Here is a 26,216-nt window from a genome sequence, read left to right as displayed (position 1 = left end):
AGTCTGTAGGTGTGTGTGTGTGTGTATGGACTCAGCAGTGTGTGTGTGTATGGACTCAGCAGTCTGTAGGTGTGTGTGTATGGACTCAGCAGTCTGTAGGTGTGTGTGTGTGTGTGTATGGACTCAGCAGTCTGTGTCTAGACTCAGCAGTCTGTGTGTGTGTGTGTGTGTATGGACTCAGCAGTCTGTATGTGTGTATGGATTCAGCAGTCTGTGTGTGTGTATGGACTCAGCAGTGTGTGTGTATGGATTCAGCAGTCTGTATGGACTCAGCAGTGTGTGTGTGTGTATGGACTCAGCAGTCTGTATGTGTGTGTGTGTGTGTGTATGGACTCAGCAGTGTGTGTGTATGGACTCAGCAGTCTGTGTCTGGACTCAGCAGTGTGTGTGTATGGACTCAGCAGTCTGTGTCTGGACTCAACAGTCTCTGTGTGTGTGTGTGTATGGACTCAGCAGTCTGTGTGTGTGTACTCAGCAGTGTGTGTGTATGGATTCAGCAGTCTGTATGTGTGTATGGACTCAGCAGTCTGTATGTGTGTGTGTGTATGTATGGACTCAGCAGTGTGTGTGTATGGACTCAGCAGTGTGTGTGTATGGACTCAGCAGTGTGTGTGTATGGACTCAGCAGTCTGTATGTGTGTATGGACTCAGCAGTCTGTATGTGTGTGTGTGTGTATGTATGGACTCAGCAGTCTGTGTGTGTGTACTCAGCAGTGTGTGTGTATGGATTCAGCAGTCTGTATGTGTGTATGGACTCAGCAGTCTGTATGTGTGTGTGTGTGTGTATGTATGGACTCAGCAGTGTGTGTGTATGGACTCCGCAGTGTGTGTGTATGGACTCAGCAGTCTGTGTGTGTGTCTATGGACTCAGCAGTCTGTGTGTATGAATGTACACTGTCTACTTGCATGAATGTGTATATGAATATACACTGTCTACTTGTATGGACTCAGAAGTGTGTATGTATGGATTCGGCAGTCTGTGTATGTGTGTATGGACTCAGCAGTATGTGTGTATGGATTCAGCAGTCTGTATGTGTGTATGGACTCAGCAGTGTGTATGGACTCAGCAGTGTGTATGTGTGCATGGATTCAGCAGTCTGTATGTGTGTATGAACTCAGCAGTCTGTATGTGGGTATGAACTCAGCAGTCTGTATGTGGGTATGGACTCAGCAGTGTGTGGGTATGGACTCAGCAGTCTGTGTGTCTGTGTGTATGGTCAGTAGTCTGTGTCTCTGTGTGAGTAAGGACTCCGCAGTCTGTGTGTGTGTGTATGGACTGTATCAAGGGAAATGTGTTTGTTTTTTAATAATCCTTGGTGGAAAATAATGAATTCTCCACCAGGGATTAGTAAAAAAAACAAACAAAAAAAACCCATATTGTGACAGGGGCGGGGCTTAACATGCGACAGGGGCGGGGTCAAACTGCGGTGAGGGCGGGGTTAAATGTGCCCCCCTACTTTTGTCCCTGGCCCACCATGTGCCCCCCCTAAAAATTAATCCTAGAGACGCCACTGCTTATTTCTGTCGGCTAGATGTGGCCTTTGTCCATGGAATATTGTCAAAAATGCAGTGCTCCCCGCCCCATTGCTAAAACTGTGCATGTCTAATATCAAATACATAAATCAAAGTAACACAACACATGTTTGATAAGAAAATGTAGTTTACATATAAATAAGCTTGCACATTTTTTTTTACATATAAGTTGCAAAAAGAATTGCCTATTACAAACAGTGCCAGTGGTATGCCATCTGAAACATTATTTTTAGTATCCTGGAATTTATACTTCTATTATCTCTGGTTTGTCACCAAAATGGATAGGTTTTACACCTGCATATTGTAGCAGGGTACGTATTGGAACATGATCCAGTCTGTTGACATCACGATGCATAAAATGGACTCTATTACCTGGAAGAAAAAGGGTGCATAAATTATTACACTTTGCAAGTAGACAGTGTATATTCATACATACAAAGAAAGAAAGGTATTTATAAAGTGCTACACTGAATTAAAGTTCTCAACGGTGGAGCAGTCATGCTACAATAAATCCAGTTTTAGTGATTGCAACATTGAGATATCTGCCCTAGAATGACTTATAATACATTAAAGGACCACTCTAGTGCCAGGAAAACATACTCGTTTTCCTGGCACTAGAGTGCCCTGAGGGTGCCCCCACCCTCAGGGACCCACTCCCGCCCGGCTCTGGAAAGGGGAAAGGGGTAAAAACTTACCTTTTTCCAGCGCTGGGCGGAGAGATCTCCTCCTGCTCTCCTCCTCCGATCCGCCTCTTCTCCTCCCCGTCGGCTGAATGCGCATGCGCAGCGAGAGCTGCGCGCGCATTCAGCCGGTCACATAGGAAAGCATTCTCAATGATTTCCTATGGACGCTGGCGTGCTCTCACTGTGAAAATCACAGTGAGAAGCACGCAAGCGCCTCTAGCGGCTGTCAATGAGACAGCCACTAGAGGACATAGGGGGAAGGCTTAACCCATTCACAAACATAGCAGTTTCTCTGAAACTGCTATGTTTATGAAAAAATGGGTTAACCCTAGAAGGACCTGGCACCCAGACCACCTCATTAAGCTGAAGTGGTCTGGGTGCCTAGAGTGGTCCTTTAAGAGCTGGATTTATGAGCAGAGGTAAATGTAACTCTGGTAACGGTATAGTATATAACTGTATAGGAGTTCTCCATTTGACAGAAATGGAAAAATCACTGTTCACTTGTTAAAGATAACTTTTTCTTAAAAAAAAAAAAAAAAATCGTCTCTAAAGACAATATTCTACTAGAGGTAGTAATAAAATAATACACATTTTTGGTAGAACACACACATGGAAAATGAAACGTACATCATGTAGAACAAGCATGTCAAACTCGCGGCCCATAATGGACATCTTTGCGAGCAGCGAGTACGTGCTTAGTGTTCCAAGAAGAGTAGGCACCTGCTTTCCCCACATTTCCCCCCACCTGGCTGGGGAGGAGAGGTGGATGCAGCGAGAGAGCTCAGCCTCCCTGCTCCTCACTGCTCCCTCGCACGCGCTGTCTGTTGTGATGCCGGGCGCCAGAATATTCTGTCATATTCCGGCACCTGGCATCACTAAACTGTGCGCGAGGGAGCAGTCAGAAACAGGAAGGCTGAGCTCCAGATAGAAGATCCCCACTGGACCCCAGGAATAAATACAATGGTGTGAGTATGTGCCTGTGTGCCTGTGTGTGTTTGTCTGTCATTGAGTGTGTGTGTGTCGGTCAGTGTTGCGATGGCCACAGCTGGACAGTGGAGGACCTGGAGGTGCACGGAAGCACGCAACGCCACGTCACATTCCAACGTGACGTCGACATGCTCCACATAAACAGGGTTTCAAGAAGTGCTGGGAGGATCCGCTTTGGCAGAGGGTGCGGACGGCGCTATTTGGGTATACAAGAGGCTTTACTCCGGAGTCCATAGTGGCAGCGACAATGTGAGTAGAGTCTGCTTGTTGGCTAGAGGGGGTTCTGGGATTTAGTATATGGGGGGGGGGGGACTCGGATTCAGTAGAGGGGTGCTGTGGTTTAGTAGAAGGGGATGCTGGGATTTTTTTTATACTGTACTTTTCAAAATAAACCTACGTTTCTATGAAAATGTACATATTTTTTTTTTTTTTTTTCTGCGGCCCACATAAACTTAAAGCTTGTTTATTTGGCCCTTGTTAGACTTTGAGTTTGACATGCTTGATGTAGAATATAGAAATCAAATACATCAAGTGCCAGGTTGTCAATTAATAACTTTAAAATTAGACAGGCCAACAGTAAGATTTCTTTTTTAAGCATATCAAGATTTATTTGCCAATGGTCAGTAATCCTGGATATATTTACATTCGCTATGCTGGTAGCTCGAGACATCACTAGGCTAACATCCCCTCTCACAGAAAAATAAAATGGCGTTGAATGTCCTCAGGACCCCATATTAGAAGAGAAGTAACACAATTGGTTGCTTTTTCAATGGTACTTGTGTGATGTAATTCCAGTAAAATACAAGTTTAGCAGGCTAAGATTGCCACAAGGCATATGTATGTATATGTGTTTGTAGTATCAGTTAAGTTAATTACACGTAGCTAAGATACTGTTATCACTGTACTGACCAGGTGCAGGAATGTAAGAACTGGAATTACGCGTCCCTCTCCTTTGTATCAGATGAGCCACGTGGTTAGACCGGATGGATGAGTTTAGACTCTATTTATTAAATAGGTTAAGGGTATGTGTGGGTGTAGTTAATTGTGGGAGGAGCTACAGTGCTATATAAGGAATGTACTCTATGTATTCAGTACTCAGACTTTGCTGTATTTTGGTGACGCTAGTCCCTCTGAGTCCCGATCGGTGATCCAATAAAGAATCTCTTCCTTCCTGAAGAAACCTGTGTCCATCTCTCTGTGCTTGGCTTCCGTCAGTTTCTCCGGTATCATTTGGTGCATTGGCCGGGAAGCTCATCGTTCAACGGTAGCTGAGAGGCAGAGGCGTGAGACGGTCTATCTTTGCCCACGTTCTCTACGGCTGCACCCCTGAACTTCTGCGTGGACCTCCCTTCGTCTCGGCGCCACTGGTCTGTTGTCCAGGAGATCATCGGCCTCTACGTGAGAAGTGCTGGGGTGTCCCCGTCGATGAGTGTGAACTCAGGTTCAGGAACGAGGAGGTAAGACAACTGCTGTTTTAGACGGCAGGACCCACTAGGGGTATACCGATTGTGCGGTAGGCCCAAAGGGGTTTTGAATCTGTGTATCTGCCCCCTCTGTCGGAGGGAAGGAGCGAAGGCGCACCGCTCGATCGAACGCTCTTTAGTCAGACCGTTTGATTTGGTTAGTCAGGCGGGGTCCTGGTGTAAATAGCCCTAGCCGGACACCGGTGTCTTGTCTAGACTAGCGTTCTAGGGTGTATATTACGTTCGCTAGGTCGGAGGGACCGGGAGACTAAGCGGCGCCTGTGTAAATTCGGTTCGCTAGTTCTCATCCTATCTGGGCTAAGTGGGAAGGCGTGTAAATTTGGAACCCACTAGACTTTTGATAGTGCGACTAAGAGGCGCCTGTGTAAATTCGGTTCTCTAGCTCGCTATATATGTGGTGATTGGGCAGTGTGGCTAACCAAAACGGGTGTATATAGTTTTAGGTAGTCCATTCAAGGTACTGGCCAATAGTTTAGTTGGGAATTGTAAATGTGTTAACGATTGTTTAGTAAAGTGTATATCTTGTTAGATAGCGCGAGCTCAGCCGTCTAGCGAGAGTGTTAATAGTGTGTTGCTGTATTATAGTGCACGGTACCATAACCCTGTATATTTACTGACATTATATAATAAGTACTAATCATTGTCGTCCATTGCATGTTTAACACCATAACCACTAATAATTGTATTGTGACCTTAACTTGTGCTTTGACCTATGCTAACCGTACTGTAACCGCTATTTGTAAAAGACGATGTTACTGGGGTGTGTTATAGACGGGTAATTCGTATATAGAGAATTATAGCGTGGGTGACTGTGTAGTTACGCCAAAGGGCATAATATTGATTATATAGTGACTGGTGTAGCAGCTGTGTGTGTACGGGAATTCCCTGAGTGTTTATTGTTATTGTGTACGTTTCACTTGATAACCGTACCACGTGGTGCTGTTGCCAGAGGAAACGGGTGTGACTGTTGAATAGTACGCGTGTATAGTAATCGTTGTCGACAACGTTCCACTGTTAAGTATGGGTGCGTCGCAGTCAACGATTCCGGATCCCTTAGGATGTATGGTTAAGAATTTTAAAAAGGGATTCAAAGTTTGTGATTTTGGGGTAAAGATGTCTCCTGTACGTTTGGTCACTTTGTGTACTAGGGAGTGGCCTACTTTGGTTGCGGCATGGCCGCCACGTGGCAGTTTGGATCCAACTCTGGTACAGCGCTTACACGTGGCTGTATCGGGTAGGCCTGAACTTTACGGCCAGTTTCCTTATATTGACTGTTGGAGACAGGCCGTAAATGACTCGCCAAAATGGCTCCGGACATGCCACGAGGAACAGTGTCGCCTCATGGTAGCTAGGACTTGTTCGTCCACTAGGGCTGGTGTTAGGCCCATTTTGGACACGCCCCCTGAGTCCGAGATCCCTTTGCCGCCCCCTTACTTTCCGTTAAGAAGAAGTGACGCAAACGCAGGAAGTCCTGCACCCCTCCCCTCATTACCCTCATCCACTTCCGCTTCCTCCTCCAGTACAGGATCCACCCCCCCTCGTACTAAATCTCCCCTTCCGGAACCAGAATCCACCCCCATTAGAAACGAATATCCTGATTTGGCGCCACTTCAGACTTCCGGTCAAGCTTCATCTAGCTCGGCTCGAAGTGTTTTATTTACGACCTTTTCCCAAAACCGACCTCCCACATCCCCATACCCTATCTCTCCCCGACCGGAACCCATGACTGACGCCTCTCTACGTAGCCCCATCCAAACCCGACAGTTGACTGGTGCCCAACAATTAAAGCACTATCAGATGCCTCTTCGTCTGAATCCCGGGTCAGCTTATATCGATGCCGCAGGTCAAATGGCACACGCTGACCCAGTCTTCGTATATGTCCCATTTACCACAACCGATCTTTTAAACTGGAAGACCCATAATTCCTCGTATACTGAGAAACCACAAGCTATGACTGATCTGTTCACCTCAATAGTACAGACGCATAATCCGACATGGGCTGATTGCCAGCAGTTACTAATGACTTTATTTAACAATGAGGAAAGGACAAGAATAAATCAAGCAGCCATTAAAGCATTAGAGGATAGAGCCCGTGCTTTGAACCAAGCCAATCCAGCAGCATGGGCCGCGACACACTATCCCAACACCGATCCCGATTGGAACGTAAATGGTGCTGATATGGTTCAACTCAGAGCCTATAGAGACGCTATAATTGCTGGCATGAAAGCCGGAGGAAAGAAAGCCATTAACATGTCGAAGACAGTTGAGGTGATCCAGAAAAGCGATGAAGCGCCCAGTGTCTTTTATGACCGATTATTGGAGGCATACCGCTTGTATACCCCCTTTAATCCGGAAGACGCAGACAATTCCCGAATGGTTAACTCCGCCTTTGTCAGCCAAGCATACGGAGATATTAAGCGCAAGCTACAAAAGTTAGAAGGGTTTGCAGGTATGTCCATCACCCAACTAATGGAGGTAGCAAATAAGGTCTATATGAACAGGGATACAGAAAGTAAGAAAGAGGAAGAGCGCAAGATGCGTAAAAAGGCTGATATGCTAGCGGTAGCGATCGCAGGCGTAGATAAACGGGGCCCAGATAGAGGCAATAATAGATGGAGTAGGGAGCCTTTGAGTAGGGATCAATGCGCGTATTGCAAGGAAGAAGGGCATTGGAGGAACGAATGTCCGCAAAGAGAGCAGTACGAGAGAGACCAACCCAGGGCAGGCTACGGAAACTTTAGAGGTAGAGCGAGAGGTAGAGGAGGCCCCGGAGGGAGTAATGGTTATAGAGGGAGTAATGGGAACAGAGGAAGTGTTAGGGAAGACAGGTATATTCCAGCAGCGCAAAGGTCCCGCGATAGAGAAGGTAGGGACTTTGTAGGATTGGCTGACACTGTCATGGAGGACTATTGATACCGACCGGGCTCCATCCCCCTTGGTCGAGCGGAGCCTATGGTCGATGTATCAATAGGGGGGAAAAGGAGTGCGTTCATGATCGACACTGGTGCTGAACATTCAGTGGTGACTAATCTAGTTGCTCCTCCATCTGGAAGGACTATTACTGTGATAGGAGCAACTGGAAGAAGTGCTGAAAAACCGGTTCTTAAAAGTCGACTCTGTACATTGGGAGGCCACGTAGTAAAACACCAATTCCTTTATATGCCTGAATGTCCAGTCCAATTGCTGGGACGTGATATGCTATCCAAATTACAAGCGCAGATTACGTTCCTACCAGATGGAACAACATCTTTAAAGTTTAATGGACCTTCAGGTATTATGACTTTATCCGTACCAAAGGAAGAAGAGTGGCGACTTTATACAGTGTTGACTAGCCAAAACCCTAGGAGTGATGAGACATTGTTTAACATACCAGGAGTTTGGGCAGAGAACAACCCACCAGGACTGGCCCGCAATATTCCACCAATAAAAATTGAACTGAAACATGGGGTTTATCCAGTGAGCCTAAGACAATATCACATTCCGCAGAAGGCTAAGAAGAACATCCAATCCTATCTGGATAAGTTCATACGGTATGGTATCCTAAAATTCTGTACTTCCCCCTGGAACACCCCATTGCTGCCTGTTCAAAAGCCCGGCACAGATGAGTATCGACCTGTGCAGGACTTAAGAGCAGTCAATGATGCGGTTGTTAGCATACATCCAGTTGTACCCAATCCATATAACCTGCTTGCTTTAATTCCGGGCGGGGCTACTTACTTCACAGTCTTAGATCTCAAAGATGCCTTCTTTTGCCTCCGAATTGCCGCAGAAAGCCAATGTATTTTCGCTTTCCAATGGGAGAACGCTGTAACGGGCTCAAAACGCCAAATGACTTGGACAAGACTGCCCCAAGGGTTTAAAAATTCACCTACCCTATTTGGTTCAGCTCTAAGTCAAGATCTACTGGATTTCGAGTCTATCCCAGGAGAATGTGTATTGTTACAATATGTAGATGACTTGTTGATAGCAGCAGTTACAAAAGAAAAATGTCAGCAAGCAACGCACGATCTACTACATATTCTCTGGAAGGCAGGATACAAGGTGTCCAGGAAGAAGGCTCAGTTGTGTTTGCCAACTGTCAAGTATCTGGGATTCCATATCTCTGAAGGTCAAAGGATTATGGGGCCAGAGAGAAAAGAAGCTGTCTGCCAAATACCAATACCCAAGAATAGAAGACAAGTGCGAGAATTCTTGGGGGCAGCAGGCTTCTGTAGGATATGGATTCCCAGCTATGCGATACTGGCAAAACCTCTGTACGCAGCTATCAAAGGTACAGAGCACGACCCCTTCTTATGGACCCAAGAACAGCAAACGGCATTTGAAGATGTGAAGAAGGCTTTGATGAGTGCCCCAGCATTAGGTCTACCTGATCACACACGACCATTCTACTTATATGTACACGAGCAAAGAAGAATGGCTGTGGGAGTATTGACACAGTACTTGGGATCATGGCAAAGACCTGTTGCCTACATGTCTAAGCAACTGGATGCAGTGGCCAGCGGACTTCCACCTTGTCTAAGAGCCGTAGCTGCAGCCGCCCTGCTAGTAGCTGAAGCCGATAAACTCACTCTGGGTCAAGAACTTTATGTACGAGTCCCACATGCAGTACAGACGTTGTTGGATTACAAAGGAAATCATTGGTTTAGTAACAGCCGTATGACCAAGTATCAAGCAATGTTGTGTGAAAACCCAAGAGTGCATTTAGAGACTGTAAACACCTTAAATCCAGCTACCCTTTTGCCGCAACCTACTGAAAGTCAACATGATTGTTTGGAAGTAATGGATGAAGTATTTTCAAGTAGACCAGATCTTCGTGATTTTCCCATCCAGAACCCCGATGTTCAATATTACACCGACGGCAGTAGTTATGTGAAAGAAGGGATCCGCTATGCAGGATATGCAGTGACAACAATAGACAAGGTGATAGAAGCTCGGCCACTGGCGAAAGGAACATCAGCACAAAAGGCAGAATTAATAGCACTAACACGAGCGTTACAATTGGCTGAAGGTTTAAGAGTAAATATATTGTCCAACTTGACTCAGGCCATTGTACGCAGATGTGTAACGTGTGCTAAGAATAATGCAAGACAAGGACCAGTAAAGCCACCAGGAGTCCAGTTTATGGGGGGACTCCCCATGTCCGATCTACAAATAGACTTTACAGTAATGCCTAAATCGGGTGGACATCGTTACCTGTTGGTAATTGTGTGCACCTATTCAGGCTGGGTAGAAGCATGTCCTACTCGTACAGAGAAAGCAGGAGAAGTTGTGAGATTCCTGCTACGAGAAATAATACCCCGATATGGACTACCCTGTTCTATAGGATCGGACAATGGTCCAGCTTTTGTTCATCAGTGCCTACAACAACTGACTCATATGCTTGGTATAAAGTGGAGGCTTCATACTGCATATAGACCCCAGAGTTCTGGTAAGGTAGAGAGAATGAATAGAACTATAAAGAACCAGTTGGCTAAAATGTGTCAGGAAACCCAACTTAAGTGGAACGTTCTCTTACCCATAGCTTTATTGCGAATCCGCAGTACCCCTACCAGAAGGATGGGCCTCTCTCCTTTTGAAATCATGTATGGGCGACCACCTCCCGTACTTGGTAACTTAAGGGGGGACTTGAGTCAGTTGGGAGAAGGAATTACCCGGCAGCAGGTTGTAGAGTTGGGTAAGACTATGGAGGAGGTACAGAAATGGGTACAAGATAGATTACCTGTGAATATTTATCCCCCTGTTCATAGTTATCATCCAGGAGACCAAGTGTGGATTAAAGAGTGGAATAATGTACCGTTAGGGCCCAAGTGGAGAGGTCCTTATGTTGTTCTTTTGTCTACCCCTACAGCAATAAAAGTAGCAGAAGTGACTCCGTGGATACATCACTCCAGGGTTAAACCAGCAGCAGTCGATTCTTGGCAAGTTACAGTAGATCCAGAGAATCCCTGCAAGATCCGGTTAAAACGCACTACTCAGTCGGAGTAACGAGGAATTATTGTGGATTACAAATTTTATTGTTACAGGTGTGAGTGAGAAGGCCATAATAAAGCCTGTCCGCTTACCATCACATAGTGTATAAGCCAGGAAAGTCTCGAAGGGACACCTGTGAAGACGAGCAGAACTCCATTCCCTGCAGCCCTCACATCCTGGAAGCTGAGGTTCCTTTGCACGGACGAAGACTGAGGATGACGGCGAAAGATGTGCTTTTGATTGTGTTTATTTATATGTGTTTTTATATTCAGGAAGGTAGAGGTACCGACACTCCTAGCTGTGAGGTATGCATTAAGACTACGAGAACAGGTAACCATATTTCCCAAACCCTAATTTGGCATTCACAATACGAATGTAAAGGAGAGGTATCAAGATGTAGATACCTAAATATAGACTATAGTGTGTGCCATTTAGGAGTAGGAGAACCTAAGTGCTTCAGTCCAGAGTATCAACCTCGTACAATTTGGTTGACTCTCAGGAATGGAGATCCTCAGGGGACCCTAATTAATAAGACGGTGTTAGAATCCGTACATTCTTCGGGTGTTCTGCTATTTGATGCGTGTAAAGCGATATCGAGTGGTAGAAAGCCGTGGAATGTATGTGGGGATCTTAGATGGGAGAGGACGTATGGGTCTAACGATAAATATATTTGTCCCAGTAGCAAAAATAAATATGTAAGTCCTAGATGCCCAAATAGAGATTATAACTTTTGCCCATATTGGTCTTGTGTGGGGTGGGCAACTTGGGGACAGACAGTAGACAAAGACATGATAGTGACTAAGTTGCCGACTAGCCCTTATTGTAAGTCTATGGAATGCAACCCAGTCCATATACTCATTAATAACCCCGACAAGTTCTTAGATAAGTATGGAAATTTATTTGGGTTTCAGATATACGGGACGGGTTTAGATCCTGGGACATTATTGTTTATAGGAATAGAGACTGATACGGTATCCTCCCAGACTCATCAAGTATACCATTCCTTTTATGAAGAGATGAGTATAGATAATAAGATCCCCCATAACGCTAAAAACCTGTTCATTGACCTAGCTGAAAGTATTGCCGGTAGTCTTAATGTTACCAACTGCTATGTGTGTGGAGGTACTAACATGGGAGACCAATGGCCTTGGGAAGCAAAGGAGGTAATGTCCGGTTCTGAGGCAGTTGACCAACTAATATCTACACAAGCCGATTATCATTTGAGTGTTAGAGGTAAATCTGAGTGGAGATTAAAGACCTCCATCATAGGTTATGTTTGCATAGCAAGGAAAGGAATAATGTATAATACTTCTGTAGGAGAATTAACTTGTCTAGGGCAAAAAGCTTATGATGATGATACTAAAAATACAACTTGGTGGTCGGCTTCAAATGTCTCAGAACCATCTAACCCGTTTGCTAGATATGCCAGTTTAAAGGATGTGTGGTTTGATTTATCCATCACATCTACCTGGAGAGCCCCAGCAAATTTGTACTGGATCTGTGGTAAGAAAGCCTATTCGGAGTTGCCACAGGACTGGGAAGGGGCATGTGTGTTGGGTATGCTCAAACCATCCTTCTTCTTGTTACCGATTGAAACAGGTGAGACTTTAGGTGTTAAAGTGTATGATGTGAATCATAGGAAGAAAAGGGGACCCTTAGAGATAGGCACCTGGGAAGATAATGAATGGCCTCCCCAGCGTATCATAGATTATTATGGGCCAGCCACGTGGGCAGAAGATGGTACCTTTGGTTATAGAACCCCAATTTATATGCTCAACCGTATTATAAGATTACAGGCGGTGGTTGAGATTATTACTAATGAGACCTCACAAGCACTCAATCTTCTAGCGAAGCATAATACCAGGATGAGGACAGCAGTGTACCAAAATAGATTAGCCTTGGATTACCTTTTGGCAGTAGAGGGAGGTGTATGTGGGAAGTTTAACCTGAGCAATTGCTGTCTTCAAATAGATGACGAAGGGCAAGCAATAGCTGAGCTTACTAGCCATATGGTTAAACTAGCGCATGTGCCTACTCAGGTATGGAAAGGGTACAATCCAAGTAGTTGGTTTGGTAGCTGGTATGAGTGGTTTGGAGGGCTTAAGGCAGTGGTAGGTGGAGTCCTACTGATTTTACTGTTGTGTCTACTCCTACCGTGTCTTATACCCTTAGTAGTTAGGTCTGTGCAAAGCCTGATAGGAAGTATAGCAGAGAGGAAGGCTGCTGCACAGATAATGGCGATATATAAGTATAAGGCTCTAGATCAAGGAGAACCAATGCAGGAAGATGAGTGTTAAAAGATTCACATCATAAGATAAGTCTGGTCTGGTTCATGGTAACCTGAGGTATATGCAAACCAAGGTTAAGTGATGCCTCAAGTAATTGTGAAATATCAGAGGCATCAAAGGGGGGAATGTGATGTAATTCCAGTAAAATACAAGTTTAGCAGGCTAAGATTGCCACAAGGCATATGTATGTATATGTGTTTGTAGTATCAGTTAAGTTAATTACACGTAGCTAAGATACTGTTATCACTGTACTGACCAGGTGCAGGAATGTAAGAACTGGAATTACGCGTCCCTCTCCTTTGTATCAGATGAGCCACGTGGTTAGACCGGATGGATGAGTTTAGACTCTATTTATTAAATAGGTTAAGGGTATGTGTGGGTGTAGTTAATTGTGGGAGGAGCTACAGTGCTATATAAGGAATGTACTCTATGTATTCAGTACTCAGACTTTGCTGTATTTTGGTGACGCTAGTCCCTCTGAGTCCCGATCGGTGATCCAATAAAGAATCTCTTCCTTCCTGAAGAAACCTGTGTCCATCTCTCTGTGCTTGGCTTCCGTCAGTTTCTCCGGTATCACTTGCTATGAATAACAAAGCAGAGTCCTCATTTTGCAGTGCTGGAAATTTTATTCAAATATCGTGCTGCTCTAATTAATTTCTTTTAACACTGAATATTAACTACCACACTTTTGGTGCATGCAAGTTGCACTCAGCAAGGGATTAGGATCTCAGAAAGTCCTTGTTGTTCCGGTCTTAAGGACTTTACAGCAGGTTAATAGAGGCAGAGAGAGGTGTGAATTTTACATGGATTTTAATATTTTATTTTTCCCTTTCTCAGGTCTTGTGCAACACAGTCAGTGGGACTTTTTTCTTGCTATTCACCATAAGTTTTTATGGATTAAATTACTAGGTGATAACAGTAGCTGTAAGGTGTCTTAGGAGGCAGCATTAAAAAACAAACCTCATAAATTTATCTCGAGTAATTTTAACCTGAACAGTGCATGTTAACCTCTTCACGACATGCTATGAATTTACAGTTACAAATAAATTGTCTCAAGAGAACAATTGAGTCATTCCTTCAAAACTATACACTCTGCAAAGAACTCAGCAGCTTCCTAGCTTATTTTAATTAATATGTTGGATTTACTAGATTTGTGTATGACAAGTTTCATTTTGAACATGAGACAAACGAAAACAAACCAATTCAACTAACAAGGGCGCTAATAAGCAGACCAAGGAAACATTCAAATAAAGCTGCACCTCACACAGTGCATAAACCCAAAATAACACTGAGTACAATATTAAAAACAAATGAGGTGCGCTGTGTCTTTAAGAAGTGTACTTAGTAAAATATATAAACTCTTTGTATAAATGTTATTTGTTAAAGTGCATATATCTTTAAGTGCAAATATAAATGTGCACCATAGCATTACATAAATAACAATAAAGTGCTGCAATTCTTGTGCAAAAGAGCAGTGTAAAGTGCCACACTTTACTTACACACAATATACATTGGTATGAGTTGACTCCACACAGAAGGTACACATGTAAAAAAAAAAAAGGAAAAAAGAAACCAACAACCTCATAGGGCAATATTGCACAGTAAATTGAAAAATGTATTAAAACTTCAGAAGGGAACACTCACAAGTATAGAGCAGAGGAGCCTCAGGATATACCACTATGGACTCTGCTGTGGTAAAAAAAATCAAATCTTTAATATAACACTTAAAAACAGTCACCCCCTCTTACTCTGTCACACCCCTTACAGGGGTGACAGGGTGAGAGTGGGGTGACATAGTGTGAGGGGGTGAGAGGGTAAGAGGGTGGTGACATAGTGTGAAAAGGGGGGTTGAAATATACCTTTTTTTTTTGTTAGACGATTCCCTGGTGGTCCAGTTGGTTCCCTCTGTCCCTGGTGGTCACCCGCGGCAACACTTTAGTCTGCAGCTCACACCTGGCAGAGCTGCAGACTGAAGGCTGGCTCTCTTCCAGGGCAGACCGAGGGCATATTATATATATATAAAAGGCAAGCTGCCGGGCCCCCTCCTGTGCTGGGTCCTCACTCATAGACCGAGAACCTGACAATTCAGTCTGCCCTATGGCTATTTAGGGGGCCGCAAGCCTAAATCGCCTAATTAGAAAGCCGCCTCTGGTGGCACTTAACACTGCTCTTTTGCACAAGGATTGAAGCACTTAAGCACTTTATTGTTAACTATTTATTGCACTGGTGCACATTTATTTTTGCACTTCAAGATATAATCACTTTAAAGGACCACTCTAGTGCCAGGAAAGCATACTCGTTTTCCTGGCACTAGAGTGCCCTGAGGGTGCCCCCACCCTCAGGGACCCCCTCCCGCCCGGCTCTGGAAAGGGGAAAAGGGGTAAAACTTACCTTTTTCCAGCGCTGGGCGGGGAGCTCTCCTCCTTCTCTCCGCCTCCGTTCCTCCCCGTCGGCTGAATGTGCACGCGCGGCAAGAGCTGCGCGCGCATTCAGCCGGTCACATAGGAAAGCATTCATAATGCTTTCCTATGGACGCTTGCGTGCTCTCACTGTGATTTTCACAGTGAGAATCACGCAAGCGCCTCTAGCGGCTGTCAGTGAGACAGCCACTAGAGGAAATAGGGGAAGGCTTAACTAATTGATAAACATAGCAGTTTCTCTGAAACTGCTATGTTTATAAAACAATTAGTTAACCCTAGCTGGACCTGGCACCCAGACCACTTCATTAAGCTGAAGTGGTCTGGGTGCCTAGAGTGGTCCTTTAACAAATATCATTTATACAAACATTTTATATATTTTACTAAAGGAACACTATAGGGTCAGGAACACAAACATGTATTCCTGACCCTATTATTATTATTATTATTTATATAGCGCCATCAGATTCCGTAGTGCTATACTAGTGTTTAACCCACCATTTAGGTGTCTTGCCCCCCTTTAAAAGTTTAAAACTCCTCTTATTTCCAGCGCCGCGCGGGTCTGCTGGTGCTGGCTTCGCCCCCTTTGTGACATCATCAAAATGGCAGATTTTTCTCCATAGGGAAAACATTGGATTGGCTAAAATTGGCACGGGGGCAGGGCCATATGCCATTTTGGCAATTAGGACCTCCTCATAGAGGTGCATTGAATCAATGCGTCTCTATGAGGAAAATTCAGCGTCTTCTCTTTTCTCTGAAAAGGCAGTGTTTGCATGAAAATAGCCTGAAGGGAACTTTTATACTCACCAGAAAACTACATTAAGCTGTAGTTGTTCTGGTGACTATAGTGTTCCTTAAGTACACGTCTTAAAGACACAGTGCACCTTATTTGTTTTTACTTTTGAACATGAGGCAAGTCTGGGTTTAGTAAATATATTTACCAAATATTATTCATATTCAAAATGATTTCTTTGACACATATTGTTACTAAGATTAATTAACTTATAAAATGACCAATATATGTAAATGCAAAAAGATAAGCTGAATGTACAAGAAAGAAAATGTGGTGAAGGCCCTGCTCAAATGAGCTGACAGGGTTATTCACTAAAGTGAGAACTCAAAGTGAATTTCAAATGTAAAATCAAAAGGGCTAAACTGGAAAAAAAAACACTCTAAATCAGCAATGCTTTCAGCTTGACTACTCTGGCCTTAAATATAAAATTCCTTCACTTTAAATTCTCACTTAAGTATATTACCATGTAAGGATCACTTATACATATTGATGGGTAGCAGCATTAAAATTGGAAAAAACAAAGCAAAAACTGGAATAAAAAGGAACAATCTGTATAAAAACAACAACACAGAAACAAGTTACTGACTGAGCACATACCTGGGCCAACTATTAACGCCCCACCCTGTTGTGCTGGATCTCCTTGGAAATCAAACACTGGGCTTGTTATTGCTCTGTAAATACTTTTGAAGCTTCCAGAAATGAGGTTCGATTTAACATGGGGGCTTCTTGCTAGAATATATCAAATGAAAACATGTTCCATAACAACAAGCATTATTGTTTGCAAAATGAAATTCTATTTTTTGAAGAAACTATAGAATGAACATACAAAACATATCTCCATGAATTGCTAAAAATAAACAGGCATGATTACATACATCATCACAACAAATGAGGACCGTTTTTATTGGTTCACAAGTAAAAGAACTGCCCTCATTGAATTAAGTAGTAATGTGTGCAACTACTAGGCCAGGGGCAACCCCCAAACAGTAAATTGCAGAAGGAAAAAGAATGTCCAGGCCAGGGACGTTTTAGCTGCAAGGCAAACAAGGCATTTGCCTTGGGCGGCATTTTGCCCAGGGCAAATGCCTTGTTAGCCTTGCTGCTAACTGACATGCCGGTCGGACTGATGGGCTGGCGGCACTGGCGCGCGGGAGCACTTCCCCTGAGCTGTCTACTCAGCTCCCTCGCGCGCCGCCCTCAGAGTGAGGCTGGGAGCCGGTATATGACGTCATATTCCGTCTCCCAGCCTCACTCTGCGGGCGGCGCGTGAGGGAGCTGAGCAGACAGCTCAGGGGAAGTGCTCCCCCACCAGCTGCCCGCCCGCCAGTGCCACCCAGCAGCCACTGGACCACCAGGGAATGGGAGAACCCCCTTCACCCCCCAGCATTCCCAAAGGTAAGGAGGCTGGGGGGATTAAATAAAAAAAAAAAAAAGAGAAGTGAGTGTTAAAGTGAGTGAGTGAGTGTGTGTGTGTGACTGTGTCTGTCTGACTGTGTGTGTGTCTGACTGTGTGTGTGTGTGTGTGTGTCTGTTAGGGTGTGTGTCTGACTGTGTGTGTCTGTTAGTGTGTGTGTGTCTGACTGTGTGTGTCTGTTAGTGTGTGTGTGTGTCTGTTAGTGTGTGTGTGTGTCTGTTAGTGTGTGTGTGTGTGTGTGTCTGTGTGTGTCTGTGTGTTTCTGTTAGCTAGTGTATGCGTATCTGTCAGTGAATGTGTGTGTATTTAGAAGGCGGGGCAGGGGGGAAGGGTTGGGTGGGTGTGGCGCGCGCGGGGGGGCGGTCTGAGTTTTGTCCTGCCTAGGGCAGCACAAAACCAAGATACACCACTGGTCCAGGCACTCTAATGCAATGCAAATTAGTCTTTTTCAAGCATTTCAAGTATTCAATGGTTGTCAGAATCTTGTGAAAATGTGGTACCTTAATCCCTTCATAATGCAAAAAATACCTATGAATAATTAAAATTAAATTTGTTTATTGCAAATGAATTGTGTTTGCAATTGCTGTGCTAACATTGCAGCTTTGGCTTTGCTGTGACCTCCATCAGCTGCATAAGCCAGCAACGAGATCTATAGAGCGCCCTGCCCAGCCCTGTACTGATCTCACTGCAGTTCTGCAACTCCTGCTGCATGCATATTGCTCCCGATGCTCCCACCCAGTCAGATTTTAGAAGGGAGAATTCAAAAGTGGACACAGCCGGAGGAGCAGATCTGCACTGACAGCTCAATGGACCACCTTGGAATTCACGGAGCATGACGAAAATGAAGCATTGCCCCCCTCTTTACCCAAAATGTAAGCAGGAGTGAAGCAATGGCGAAATAAAAAAAAGACCCCCCGCCCCCAAAGAAAAACAATGCACTGTGTGGGGAGACTGTACAGAGAAGCCCTGCCTCCTCCCCCACACACAGTCTAACTCCCCAACTAACCCTGGCTTACACAACACCCTACATTTAATCCACTCTGTCACTCTCACCTCCACACAGTCAACCTGTTACATTCACCCCCCACATGCAACCCCAAGTAACAATGTCACACTCATCCCCCTACATTCACCCACAGTCACCCCATCATACTCACCCTTCACATTTACCCAATACGGTCACCCTGTCACACTCACCCACATAGTTACCATGCTACAGTCATCCCCACCCACACTCATCCCGCACAGTCACCCTGTCACACTAAACCACCCCAAAAGCCATCTGTTTTCAGCAGACAGCATGCTGTTCACAGATAACCAATGGCAGCACCCGCCGTCCCAAACCCCCTGCCAGCCAAGGTACGTTTTTCTTTCTTTCTTTTTTATTTTTGCAAGGGAGATGGCATGACAGCAAGGCTTACTCCAAAAAAACAACACTATTTTGGTTGGAGTAATCATGTAACTTATCAAACTCAGGATATCAAAGTACCCTCCATAATTAACTGATGTCACATTGGGTGCACGTGAATTCCACATACTACTGTGCAGTACCTGCAAGCCTTACTCCCACTAACTTTTTATAACCATCCCACATAAATATGGCAGTCTGGCAATCCCATTTGCTAGAGGAAATCTGACTGAACCTAAATTACTAGATGACAGTACAATGTCGGCATTATAGTATTCTCCACAAGTTAATAACTTACAATGCCTAAAACCTGACTGTTCCTTTTCTGAGACATTTGGCTTTTCTACCTTATGTGCTTTGTTTTTCAAGTCATGTGTTCATGTGTTCAGCTAATGCTTCTCAAACATAAGTATTGAATTCAGTGCCTCTCTATGTGAAGCAGCGAATTAGGGGGGGATCACTGGGATTGCCACATATGCACCATAAACCTGGTGCTGAATCACAAGTAAGATTATGGCTTTTTAGTTACTTTTATTTTTTTTGCGGGGACCCAGTAATCTATAGTAAAAAAAAAATTAAATTTAAAAAAAAGAATACAATCATTAACAATAAATATATTTACTTTTAACTGTAGATTGTTCCTTTAAGATGTGAATGTTTTTTTCTGCATATTGTACAATCTTGGAAAAAAAAAGTAAGGTAATAAAATGTACCTGATGTAGTTGATGTTTCACCCTTCTTCATCCCGAGCGTAGAATAAATTTCTCTCTCAGGATCGACATACATTTCATGAGAATAACCCGTTAATGCACAAAAATGCTGAAAAACATACAGTAGTGATTAAAAACAATCGCACAATAATGATCTTTATTCATATAATTTTCCTGTACTCTATTTGTATTTTCTTGCAGTATTTCCTTTGTTCTTTCTACTATTTCTTAAAGGAACACTATAGGGCCAGGAACACAAACATGTATTCCTGACCCTATAGTGTTAAAACCACCATTTAGGTGTCTTGCCCTCCATTAGCCTCTATAAAAGGTAATAAAACTTACCTTATTTTAAGCCTTGCACAGGTCTGCCGGTGCTGGCTCCGCATCCTTGCTGACTTCATAAGAATTTAGGATTTCAGCCAATCCAATGCTTTCCCACAGGGAGAGCATTGGATTGGCTGAAATTGGCAAGGAGATGGGACATTGGTGAGGCCAAACGCTAGTTTGGCCAATCAGCACCTCCTCATAGAGATGCATTAAATCAAAGTTAAGCATCTCCATGCAGAGATACACCTCCAGTGGCCATTAAGGAGTGGCCACTGGAGGTGTCCGTAGGGGGCCATGTATATACTGTGTTTTCTCTAAAAAGGCAGTGTTTGAATGAAAATGCCTGCAGGCAATGATTATACTCAACAGAACTACTACATTGAATCCTGGCAGGGTTGACTCAGCCTTTCATCCTTCCGAGGTAGATTAAATTGGGTAATAGTAACAACCCCTGGATGTTGGGCTAAGGTAACATCCCCAGGACGTACTTGAAAACCAGAGTAATCTGAATGTACCTTTCCTGGTTAAATACTTTGTTATTATTATTATTATTATTATTAAGCTGTTGTTCTGGTGACTATAGTGTCCCTTTAACCCCTTAAGGACCAAACTTTTGGAATAAAAGGGAATCATGGGGTCCTTAAGGGGTTAAATATCTGGAAGCGTCCTAAGGAATACAGCTTTTCAAAAAAAGTATATTTATTTATTTATTTTTCACTCTTAAAGGACCACTATCGTGCCAGGAAAACAAACTCGTTAAAACCTCTTCAGCCACTTACTTTTCTCCAGCTCCGGCTCCCTCGGCGCTGGTGACCTCTCCTCCCCCTGCCGACGTCAGATCCGGATGCGCATGCGTGGCAAGACTGCCCATAGGAAAGCATTACTCAATGCTTTCCTATGGACGTCCAGCGTCTTCTCACTGTGATTTTCACAGTTAGAATTGCGGAAGTGCCTCTAGCGGCTGTCAGTGAGACAGCCACTAGAGGCTGGATTAACCCTCAGTGAAACATGTTTTCAGCTGCAGGGTTAAAACTAGAGGGACCTGGCACCCAGACCACTTAATTAAGTGGAAGTGGTCTAGGTGACTCAACAGTCTCTTTAAGTACTGCAAAATGGGACAATCACTTATAGTTTTTGGGCTGTGTTACAAAGAGTGCTTCCTGCATAATCTAGGTGACTATATCCACTATAAGCAGCCTCAAGTAACAATTAATTTAACTTCTTTAAATTCTGAGAAAACATAAGTTTACGATACATATGCCACAGTTTATAATATCTGTCTGTTTGCACATTTGCTCACTGGGATTAGCAATTTAATGACATATGAATTTTGTTACATTTTGTATTGTCTCTTAGATGTATTGTACCTTAGTTTTTTTTCGATTGTAATAATTGCAAGCATGAAAAGTGTTGGTCCTTCCTTAATAAAGTTTAATAACAATATATCAAAAATTATAGTAAATATTTTACTGATATAATAAGTAAATACCTGAATGTGAATATAAGAGGACTGTCCGATAACAATGAGTCTGACGTTGGCATTCTAAAAAACACAGATAAAAAAATCATATGACAAAATATTTTTAGTTTAAAAACATATGTAATATGTATTTAAAAGTTCAGTTAAAGTCTGCAGAACCATATTAAAACAGGAAAAAAAATGTGTAATCAAGTAAATTGTGTTATTTAAAATATAATTATCAATAAATCTTACCTCCAGGAAACTTTTAGGTATCATGGCAAGATCTTCAACATATTCTTTACAAGTGTAACAGAGGAAATTCTGCAATGTAAACAATGTATTCAGCAGTATCCTAGCAACCTCCGATAACCCTCAACTGACTGCTCAGCACTACAGGGGAAATTCCTTGCCAAAAATTAAACCAAAATATAGAAATCTAAATACCGTCATAAAAAGAGTGATACATCGAATGTCAATATTTATATAAGAATGTAGGGAGGGTCAACTTCCTTAAACATTATATACATAGATGGAAGACATTCAGAAATAGCATTTTTTCTTCAGTTCTGTTAGAAAAGAAATCCCATTTAACCCCTTAAGGACCAAACTTCTGGAATTAAAGGGAATCATGACATGTCACACATGTCATGTGTCCTTAAGGGGTTAAATACAAGCAGCAGACTTTTAGAATAAAATATATAAGGATATACAGGGCTCAGTATATCACATAAAGACACACACATGCATTCTTACCCGCACAAACACAATGATTGCTTTATTGTCCCTGAACAAGTCTCCAAACTCCAAGCTCCTGCCAGTCCTGTCCCTCACCAGGCAGCTTGCTGCCCTCTCCAAGTCTGGGTGGTAGAGCTGTTCAGCCAGAATCTCCTCAGCACTCCTCCCTATCTGCTGGGTGACTGGGACCCTCTCTGCAGCCATACCTCTATTCTCTCACTCTCCCTGCTCTCTCCTAAGTAAGAACAAGGCCCCTCTAAAAAAAAATAAAAAAATTGTATAGTACAGTTTGTATCCAGGCTCTGCCCCAAAAGGGAGGGCCTTCCTTGGGAAACCCAGAGCATTTCCATGTGAACCAGTATTACAAACCTTTTAGGACGTTAAGATATGCAAACTGTCCTTAAACAGAACGTGTACACTTTTCATTGTTTTGTAAACGTTAACTGCTAGTTCAGTTTGGGCGTGTTTTATCTACTTCAAGATCAACAGGGAGGAATCAAGAATAATGGACAGGAAACAAAGTCAGATGGTCTGTTAGAGGCCCTTGAAAGAACATTTATATACTTGTAACCCTTTAGAGGTTCTAGTCTTGTTTGTTTTCTTCTGAAGTAGAAATGTCACTACTGAAATTTGAGACGTGAAAAGTGAGATTTGGGTTGTGCTTTACTTTACTAAATATAAGTAGTTTACGTTTTTATTACAAAATATAAGTCGCATTAACCCTGCACTGCTGTATGTTTAGGAAAATGCACTCGAACAGCATTATTGAAGGAATTCCCCAGTGCTTGCAATTCTACAGCATTTCAGAAAGTACATGGCCACTCGATCATGTTCACATGTGCACTGCAGGGTAGGCTGTCAGTTCAGCCTGTGCGCGTTCAGTGGGTCGCAAGGGCATCTGGGAGTGGTCTGCACGATGCCCTTGCGGTATATGTATTTGTAGCAGTCCATGCGGTTGGTGATCTGATTGGTGCGCAAGTCTGCGAGGACAGTGAAGGGCGGTAAACCTGACTATGTAAGACACTGTGAGGTTGGGTTGGGGGCCCTAAATTAAAATGTAGGGGGGGACCTATTGTCCTCCCCTGCGGCCCCCACCCATAAGTGGCAGTTGGGGGCCCTAAATAAAAATGGAGGGGGGGGGAGAACACCTATTGTCCCCCAAGGCCCCCACCCATGAGCGGCAGGTGGGAGCCCTAAATGAAAATGTTAACCCCCCCCCCTGGTGACTAGGGGTCCCCAAGTTAGTAAATTGCACTAAAGCAGAATTTAAAAAAGACTTTAAAAAATGCAGACAGACAAATCACTGAGACGTTCTGGAATAGATAAAAAATCCTAGGCAAAACATTCATTTTTATTTAGTTAATAAGTCCAGTCCATGAGAAGGGAGGCACTGTCCAAGCTTTAATATCAGCTAGGATGTGGTTTAGTAGGGGTTGAAAGTTTAGTTGATATTAAGTCTTCAGGTCCTGTGGAATCCATATCCCCAAATGATACCGGAGAAACTGACGGAAGCCAAGCACAGAGAGATGGACACAGGTTTCTTCAGGAAGGAAGAGATTCTTTATTGGATCACCGATCGGGACTCAGAGGGACTAATGTCACCAAAATACAGCAAGTTCTGAGCCCCGGACAATAGTGCAGGCTCCTTATATAGGCACATAACTCCTCCCATATTAAGCTCCACCCGCACATTCTCTTGACCAATCAATACAAATAAGAATTAACTTCCTGCTTGACCGCATGGCCTGTCCAGCACAATGGAGGAGGGGAATACTACATCCTGTATTCTTGCACATGCTCCGTACACTACTGATCGTATCTTGCCTCGTGCAACCAACTGATCGATACGTCAGCATATGCACGTACACATGCCACGTGGTAATCTCGGCCTACTAAATTTATTTTTACAGAGATTCCACCACATTCCCCCCTTTGATGCCTCTTGATATTTCACAATTACTTGAGGCATCACTTAACCTTAGTTTGCATACACCGCAAGTTACCTTGAACCAGACCAGACTTATCTTATGATGTGAATCTTCAACACTCATCTTCCTGCATTGGTTCTCCCTGATCTAGAGCCTTATATTTATAAATTGCCATTATCTGTGCAGCAGCCTTCCTCTCTGCTATATTTTCTATCAGGCTTTGCACAGACCTAACTACTAAGGGTATAAGACACGGCAGGAGTAGACACAACATTAAAATCAGTAGGACTCCACCTACCACTGCCTTAAGCCCTCCAAACCACTCATACCAGCTACCAAACCAACTGCTTGGATTGTACCCTTTCCATACCTGAGTAGGCACATGCGCTAGTTTAACCATATGGCTAGTAAGCTCAGCTATTGCTTGCCCTTCGTCATCTATTTGAAGACAGCAATTGCTCAGGTTAAACTTCCCACATACACCTCCCTCTACTGCCAAAAGGTAATCCAAGGCTAATCTATTTTGGTATACTGCTGTCCTCATCCTGGTATTATGCTTCGCTAGAAGATTGAGCGCTTGTGATGTCTCGTTAGTAATAATCTCAACCACCGCCTGTAATCTTATAATACGGTTGAGCATATAAATAGGGGTTCTATAACCAAAAGTACCATCCTCTGCCCACGTGGCTGGCCCATAATAATCTATAATACGCTGGGGAGGCCATTCATTATCTTCCCAGGCGCCTATCTCTATGGGTCCCCTTTTCTTCCTATGATTCACATCATACACTTTAACACCTAAAGTCTCACCTGTTTCAATAGGTAACAAGAAGAAGGATGGTTTGAGCATACCCAACACACATGCCCCTTCCCAGTCCTGTGGCAACTCCGAATAGGCTTTCTTACCACAGATCCAGTACAAATTTGCTGGGGCTCTCCAGGTAGATGTGATGGATAGGTCAAACCACACATCCTTTAAATTGGCGTATCTAGCAAACGGGTTAGATGGTTCTGAGACATTTGAAGCCGACCACCAAGTTGTATTCTTTGTATCATCATCATAAGCTTTTTTCCCTAGACAAGTTAATTCTCCTACAGAAGTATTATACATCATTCCTTTCCTTGCTATGCAAACATAACCTATGATGGAGGTCTTTAATCTCCACTCAGATTTACCTCTAACACTCATATGATAATCGGCTTGTGTAGATATTAATTGGTCAACTGCCTCAGAACCGGACATTACCTCCTTTGCTTCCCAAGGCCATTGGTCTCCCATATTAGTACCTCCACACACATAGCAGTTGGTAACATTAAGACTACCGGCAATACTTTCGGCTAAATCAATAAACAGGTTTTTAGCATTATGGGGGATCTTATTATCTATGCTCATCTCTTCATAAAAGGAATGGTATACTTGATGAGTCTGGGAGGACACCGTATCAGTCTCTATCCCTATAAACAATACTGTCCCAGGATCTAAACCGTCCCATATATTTGAAACCCAAATAAATTACCATATTTATCTAAGAACTTGTCGGGGTTATTTATAAGTATATGGACTGGATTGCATTCCATAGACTTACAATATGGGCTGGTAGGCAACTTAGTCACAATCATGTCCTTGTCTACTGTCTGTCCCCAAGTTGCCCACCCCACACAAGACCAATATGGGCAAAAGTTATAATCTCTATTTGGGCATCTAGGACTCACATATTTATTTTTACTACTGGGACAAATATATTTATCGTTAGACCCATACGTCCTCTCCCATCTAAGATCCCCACATACATTCCACGGCTTTCTACCACTTGATATCGCCTTACACGCATCAAATAGCAGAACACCCGAAGAATGTACGGATTCTAATACCGTCTTATTAATTAGGGTCCCCTGAGGATCTCCATTCCTGAGAGTCAACCAAATTGTACGAGGTTGATACTCCGGACTGAAGCACTTAGGTTCTCCTACTCCTAAATGGCACACACTATATTCTATATTTAGGTATCTGCATCTTGATACATCTCCTTTACACTCGTATTGTGAATGCCAAATTAGGGTTTGGGAAATATGG

The 26,216-nt window shown here is 43.4% G+C and overlaps 1 protein-coding gene across 1 annotated transcript; it reads right to left on the bottom strand.

Moving 5' to 3' along the window:
• Positions 1–1,642: 1,642 nt before the first annotated feature.
• PRXL2C (peroxiredoxin like 2C) lies at positions 1,643–22,478 on the bottom strand. Its single transcript, XM_063457180.1, has 6 exons — positions 22,233–22,478; positions 21,732–21,800; positions 21,507–21,560; positions 19,691–19,796; positions 16,753–16,884; positions 1,643–1,905 (listed from the first exon to the last, which is right to left on the bottom strand). The coding sequence occupies exons 1-6, from the start codon at positions 22,416–22,418 to the stop codon at positions 1,778–1,780; spliced, it is 675 nt and encodes a 224-aa protein (XP_063313250.1). The 5' UTR covers positions 22,419–22,478; the 3' UTR covers positions 1,643–1,777.
• Positions 22,479–26,216: the final 3,738 nt, after the last annotated feature.

Source organism: Pelobates fuscus, chromosome 5 (assembly GCF_036172605.1).
Source record: "Pelobates fuscus isolate aPelFus1 chromosome 5, aPelFus1.pri, whole genome shotgun sequence".
Lineage (NCBI taxonomy): Eukaryota > Metazoa > Chordata > Amphibia > Anura > Pelobatidae > Pelobates > Pelobates fuscus.
Note: the sequence above shows the minus strand (reverse complement) of the source record. Positions and strands in the feature narration are given on the sequence as shown.